At 47.2% G+C, this 7,128-nt stretch overlaps 2 protein-coding genes across 2 annotated transcripts in view; one reads left to right on the top strand and one right to left on the bottom strand.

The window, feature by feature from the left end:
- Positions 1–7,128, top strand: part of NBEA (neurobeachin) — a 373,019-nt gene that overhangs the window by 225,497 nt on the left and 140,394 nt on the right. The window contains 1 exon segment of the mRNA XM_031061401.1: positions 1,286–1,422. Coding sequence (XP_030917261.1) covers positions 1,286–1,422 — 137 coding nt within the window.
- Positions 3,124–5,220, bottom strand: MAB21L1 (mab-21 like 1). Its single transcript, XM_005426360.2, has one exon. It carries the CDS (start codon positions 5,078–5,080, stop codon positions 4,001–4,003), a length of 1,080 nt encoding a protein of 359 aa, XP_005426417.1. The 5' UTR covers positions 5,081–5,220; the 3' UTR covers positions 3,124–4,000.

Genomic DNA, 7,128 nt, shown 5'->3' with positions numbered 1-7,128 from the left:
GCCCCCCCGCCCGCGCACGGCGCTGCTGGAGGGGCGAGCGGCCGGGGAAGGCAGCGGGAGGCTCACGGCTCTCTGCCCTCTGAGCAGGGGTCCTCTTATTGCAAGGGACATTTTTTTTGCTGCGTGTAACAAGCAAACCCTGTGTAGTACCTCCTGAGGTGGTCAGTTTGCCAGTTTCTAAAAGCTGCATCAGTCAGGTGATGTACCCAGCTTCTCAATACTGGAGTTTTATTATTTATGTGTCAGATGCCTGTTTGTACACGTATGTGGTTCTGTGTGTTTATGTATGTATATACAAATTATCCCACAGGCTTTCGTGGTTAAATCTAGAAGAATATTTAATATATAATATTTTCTTCGAAGCAAGTGAGCTTCCTAAACGCGGCCGCTGTCAGCTTTAACAGAAGATGGCATTGATATTGAAGATAAGATGGTGAAAAAGTTATCTTCTTGTCTTTTGGATTAAAGAAGGGTTGTTTTGGATTTTGTTTTCCTGAGTGAAAAATCTAACAATTTATGTGGAGAAGGCTGCCTTTTACAATAGGATTTCCCCATCCCGTCTTTTCAATGCCCGTGAGAGCATCTCGTTAAGGAATATATTTGAGCGAAGTATTGTTGTAGTAATTTTAAAAGGATAAGCGGCAGCGAGTTGAAACAAAAATTATCGCGCCGTAAATGTATTTAACGATGCTAGCCTTTATGTGCATGGGGTATTGAAATAGGTGACCAAAAAAAGGGGAAAAAACCAAAAACCCAAGCAACTAAACAAAACCCTCTGGCATTTGGCGTTACTTGTCCGAGTTGAGGTCTGGATCCAGACTTAAAAATAATGCCCCCAGGGCTCGCAGGGTCAGTGTGGCGGGCAGGGGCTGCGGCTGCCCTGCGCTGCGCCCCCGGCCCGGCCCGGCCGCCGCGGGGACCCCGGGCTGCCAGATCGAAGCGGTGTGGAACGAGCCGCCGCTATCGCACATAAACAGTGATAGCGTTAACGAGGAGCAAAAGGGCATGAAAAGAGAGGGGACCTTCTAAGAGGCAGCTATTTTTCACCCTAACCCTCTGAATTTCGCTGCTGTGATTTATCTCGCAACCCCGGAGCTCAGAAACTCGCTTGTGCCCCGGCCGCGGAGTTCAAAGCGCTGGCCGCGGGCAGGAGGGGAATGAACACGGCGTTTACAAACTGGGTTTACGAGGGGACTCGCCGGGCGCTGGCTCGGTGGAGGGAAGGGCCACCGGGGATGGGCCGGCCGGGCGCCTCTAACCTGACGCCGCTGCCCTTGCCTTGCAGGCCCCGTGGTCCTCAGCACGCCGGCACAGCTCATCGCCCCCGTGGTGGTGGCCAAGGGGACGCTCTCCATCACCACCACAGAGATCTACTTCGAGGTGGATGAGGATGACACGGCCTTCAAGAAGATCGACCCCAAGGTGAGTGCGGCGTGCGGGAAAAGGAAAAAGTGCAATGTATTAATGATGTTAAATCCTCTATTACGGCAGCGTACGCGTTTTCCAGCAGCCTTTCTCGCGGTGCCTTTGTATGAACGTGGTCAGATTTAGTAGTTAAGCCAATTGGTCTGAAATCCCTGGAGGAAGCAGCAGTTCTAGCCCGCAGCTTTCCCGAGACACAGCGGAGGGTTTTACGCCTTCCGAGGTTCTCGGAGAATCCCGTTATTTCAAAAACGTTAGTTTCCACCTAAGAAAATACGGCGCATTTTATAAACACTTTGTAACTGCTGAAATGAAAGTTAATGTTTGTTTTCTGGGGGAGAAATGAAAATGGGGGAGGGGGGAATAGACATGTACCGAAGACTTGGTTCCTGGGAAAGCTCTGGGTTTTTTTTTCTGAAGTCATTTACTACTACCAATTCCCCAGCGCCGCCCCACTTCCCCCTCCCTTCCGTGAAAACTTCCAGCCCAGCCGCAACAGAGCAGGGAGGGGTGCGTGACTTGAGCGGAAACCTTTGCGTGGCTTTCTCCCCGCGGGAACGGCGCGGGTGATGCCACGCGGGGGAGGAGGGGGCAGACAGAAGGGACGTGTCTAACAGGGCGCTCCTCTCGTCTGCATGTCTTTTTATTCTTATCGCTCTTGCTTTATTTCTTTACTATTGCTCTGGAAAATGTTGGAAGAGAGGAAATAGGAGAGGTATTTTTACAAAGACCTTGGGGTTTGGGGTTTTTTAATGCAGAAATATTATAAATAATTTCCAAGAAAACTCCTCGTCTGAATACGTTTGCAATGAATGATTTCTCTTTGGTGAAAAATTTGTCAGACTCGGAACTTTCTTCGCAGTGCTGGAGTAAAATGTTTCTGTCAGAATCTCTGGGTATAACAGTTTCGCTAAAGTGCACCCGCTGGAAATAGTTGCTAGAGGGTGTCACACAGGAGATCGGCCTCTTTCAGCACTTGTTGATTGTTAGGATCCTAATCAAAATCCGCGTTGTTAATTTGCGTTTTGATTTAAAAGCCATTTTAAAGAAATGAACCCTGAGAGGGACCAGGCAGTGCGGTACAGACGGGCGGCTTTGGATTGCGTGCAGTTTTGTAAGCACGCACATGTTATTCCCTCTGAATGCCCTGGGAGCTGAGGGGCTTAATTTCTGGGAGTGGAGCTGGCAATCTTATCACATTCGTAACGGATTTGTAGGTCAGAAGTAATATTGTTGTTCACTTTATTGGTGCTGGCTCTCACCTATAAATTTTATTTTCTGCTTTATTAGTACCTGCACCAAATTGCTAGTTGTATCAGGATCACTGCTTGCTCAAAACACTGCTTCACATATACGTTGTGTTTCCTCAGCTTTGTTCAAAAGCCAGCAGAAACACAACAGCACTGTATAATAAACCCTTCAAAACAGACTCCTGACGGCTGAAAAAGTAACTGTATTAATAAGTACGCTGGCGTCTGACAGCTGCTGATGGTGATCTGGAACTAAATTCCAATATGCTTGTACAACCAATATTTCCCTACTCTACAAAACTATTCCAAATGCAAAGTCAGGACTCTGCCCTTAAGTTTTCTGCTTTGCAGGATTTCAGCAACTATCCACAGAAAGGAAAAATCCGCAAAACATAACTGCCTCTGTTTTTCAAGTGAAAAACTTGATCCGATATTGAAACGCTTACCCATATGCATTTTACTTCATTTATTAGCTTGTAATTAAATAAATCAGCAACAGAAATTAAAATCTAAATCACAAAAAGTAATTATCCAGTGTATTTCAAGTGCATTTTCAAATATATAATTCCAATATTCAAGCGTTATTATATAAGCAGAATCCAAATTTCTTTTGAATATATTTAAATAACATTTCAAGTATATTTATGGAATGTTAGAAATAGAACAAGCAATATATATGAAACGAAAAATGTAAACTTGTTAAGTTCAGACACTTCAAAAGACAATTAACAAAAGTACCATGATAAAATCTACCTTTTTAAATGGTATCTTCTTTTTAGCAGAAAAATGTCCTTGAAGTATCCAAAATGGCAATTTAACTTCTGTTCACCAAATCACAAAACACCAACATCCACAATTTCAAAGACAATGTGAGATCACAATATTTGATACAAATTAAAAGGTACATTAGGGTTTGTTCAGGTGGCATATCCAAATAGCTTTTACTCACAGAAGGTTTACATAAAAATACCGGGTTTTGTTATAATCCGTTGGTACCGTTTTTGGGCAGAATGGTCACAACCAAATTACGGCCAATTTTCCTTTCCAGGTAACACACTTTCATTATTTTTTCTTTCTTTTTTTTTTTCTTTCTTTCTTTCTTTCTTTTTGTTTTTCCCCCACGGGGAACTGCAAAACTGTGACGAAGAGGAACGACGCTTGTTGTTCTCATTTGCTTTTCTTTGTGAAGAGCCTAAGCCATATTCCTTTTTAAAAGATAATATTTTTTTGCATTGTCAAGTGGGAATATATGACTTTTCAAACAGACATCTTAAACTTCATCGGGAAATTAGCAGATTTATCGGTCAGGCCGGTTTTATAGTTACCCTCTAAAGTTTCTCCAAACTTTTCGGGTTGGTAAGTATTTCCCTAGCCAGTCGCCACGTTTGTTTGGCCGCGTTTTCCAGGGCCGAGTGAGGTTTGCCCTGAAAGAGGTCTAAGTTGGGCAAGAAGTAGTGCGGGCACCTCCTGCACTGGAGGCACGAGATGAGCTGCAGTAAAATCCCGTTGAGCCGGTCCCCCAGGCACGACTCGTCCCAGTCCGATTCGCGGGGATGCTTTTCGCATTCGTAGGAAACCAGAGTCTTCATGTGATAATTATTCAGGGGCTGGCCCGGCAGCTCCAGGTGACGGTCCCGTAAGGTTTTGAGGATGGAGAGGCATTTCTTCCTGCAGCCGCCCATCTGCAGTCTGTTCTCAGCTTCCGCGAACTGCAGCACCCAGGCATCGCTCTCGGCCGAGCTCTGCTTGCCGGCCAGAGAGTGGCACTCCTTGGACAAGAGGTTGAAGCCTTCCGCCTTGACCTCCGCCACCCGGTTGGGTCCCGGCCAGGGGATGTGGGGAAGCGGCCAGTGCGCAGCACTCCGCGGCCAGATCCCCGTGCACTTGAACGCTGGAGTGATCTGCACGACGTACCGATCCCTGATCCTCAGCTTCACCTCGCTGGTGTCTGCCACCATCTTTACCACGTCTCTGTAACTGCACTTATCCACGGCTTGAGCCACCAGAGTCTGGAATCTGGACCGGATTTTGCGAGCGGAGAGGTAGCCAGACGCTGTGATGAACTCCACCCAGAGGGACATGCTCCTCTTGCGCCCGTCGCTTAACTTTAACACAGCGCAGCCCGGCAAGGAGCCGTCGTCCACGAAGTTGAAAACCCCCATTTGGTTCAGATACAGCACGACTTCAAACTCCGTGGGGGAGATGACTTCCAGCCCCTCGTAGCGATTGTCCATCTCGTTCAAGGAACTGATGAAGCGAGGCTCCTGCACCTCCACCTCCTTCAGCACGTCCGACACCACTTTGCAGACTTCTCGGATCGTTTTGGCGATTGCAGCTTTCCTGGCTTGGCATTTCTCATTGTAGTATTTATTCAAATGATACACCAGCTTGGCCTGGGCCGCGATCATGTTGGGGCAGAGATCCGGATTGTATACCGGAGTCTCGCAATAGGCTGTGGGATCCAATGCGGCTGCTATGGCTGGAGCCAACTTCAGAGGAGAAACAGGCTGCCGCACTCTGAAATGTAACAAATGTTTTTCAAAATGCGGATATTTTTCCTTCCCTTTTTTTTAAAGGGTCCGTGAGTGAGAGGAAAGCATAGAGAGCAGCACCTTTCCCAGCAGCAAGAAAAAACAAAAGTTGCACTGAGACACAGCGAGGGTTCCAGTAGTCAAAATAATAAAACCTCTTCGTATTTATTTATGTTTTCCCGTAATAATCACCGTGTGTATGCAGGGCGGTTAATCAGATGGTGGAAAAAAGTGCCGTGTGTGTATGTCAGAAGAAGCTGGCTGTTGGTTTGTATAAGAGCCCAGATGCACTCGTGTGGAAATTATAAAGGCAGGGCCAGGCAGGCGGGCGGCCAATCGCCACTGGGCTCGTCACTGCAGCCTCTTTCAGCTCGAACCCGGCTAATTAATCCCTCTCTAGGAGATAGATATGTATACACAGCCACACGCACACACACACGCACACGCAGGCACATATAGAAAGGTAGAAGGTTCCCGGCTAGAAAGCCGCCCCGGTCCTCTGTACGCTCGGAAATCAAGAGAAATCGCTCCCCTTTTGGTGTAACTTGAAGGGTATTGACGTTTCGAGAGGACTTGGCAAAACTGTGCCGCTCCGTACTGAATCCCTGCGTGCCTCCTCATGGCCGGGACGTGAATGCAGGTGTATTAATGGGCATCCATCAACTAGGGAGCTACAGACCGGGCTCGCTCCGGCAGGAGCACAGGCGTAAATTCATTAACCCCCACTCGGCGTCACATAACGCTGTCCTTTTCCTCCCGACAGTTGTCTGTAACTGCAAGCGAGAAGTAGGTTTGGATTTTTTTTTCTCTCGTGAACCGGCCAGTGAACAAGGCAGCGGATTCACGGCAAATTTAGTGTTCTTTGGAATAAAATATTGCTCAGAAGTCCACGATTTGTATTGTTTTAAAGGATCTTCTGACGGGCTCTAATCGATTTTGAGGTTTAATGCATTTCGGCATTGTCTCTGCCTTGCTTTTTGTATTTGTACCTTATGAAGGGAGAATCAATCGCTAAACATATCTGTCAGGTCTTTTTCACGTTCCTTCCAAAAATCAAGTAGCAGATACAGACGGTAAATCTCCTTTGCCAATTCTTACCATCGTTTTTATATTCTGTATTGCTCTCCGATATGTTGTGAGGAGTGGATGTTCGGCTGCTTTTCGAGACGCACTATAAGTACCTATTAATTTCAAACCTGGAGGATTTATCGTACAGCGAGCTGTGCTAGCAAGCTGCGCTTAGTAAATGTGCACACGGGAGGCACGCTAGCGACTGCAAACATGCTGGCTTGCTTGTCTGACAGTTTGGGGGCTCGCCTGTGTGATGTGTAATTAGCAAATTTCGCCTTCTTTAAGTGTTTTAAGTGTTGGTACTTTAAGTGTTGGTAATCGGGACATTTATTTGCAAATAAGCTGGAGTGGTAAACTCTTCTGCTTCACAGCATTTACTGAGCTTCACTTCAAGAGAGCCCTAAATTTATATATATATATATGGGGAAAAAAAATAAGCCACCAAAGGTTTTGATCGCTTGGAATCTTTAAAGTAACTGACCCATTACCTTTTCCTAAAGTAACTGTCACGGGCATATCAGTCGCTCAAGAGAAGTCATACCACAAAGAACATTTCACGACATTTATTCAGCGTACGAATGCGACCAACTTCATTGCACATAGCGGAGAATTTGTGACTGTGCGCTTGGCTCCCTCGGTCTAGCGGTTATATGGGTGTTCCCGAAGCAGCTTACCTCTTCTCGGCCGCAGCCGGGAGAAGGGAGATCACTTTCTAGCTCTTGGGGCGGAGAGGAGGCAGTTTTCTCCCGGCCTTTCTCCCTCCTCCGCTCAGTTTCCCGGCCGGGACACGCGTGCCTCCCCCCGGCCGCGCTGGGGCCGGCGGCGGCAGCGGCACAGAGCGCCCGGTCCCGGTG

This window comes from Geospiza fortis, unplaced genomic scaffold, assembly GCF_000277835.1.
Source record: "Geospiza fortis unplaced genomic scaffold, GeoFor_1.0 scaffold181, whole genome shotgun sequence".
NCBI classification, from domain to species: domain Eukaryota; kingdom Metazoa; phylum Chordata; class Aves; order Passeriformes; family Thraupidae; genus Geospiza; species Geospiza fortis.
This window is presented reverse-complemented; position numbering and strand designations above follow the sequence as displayed.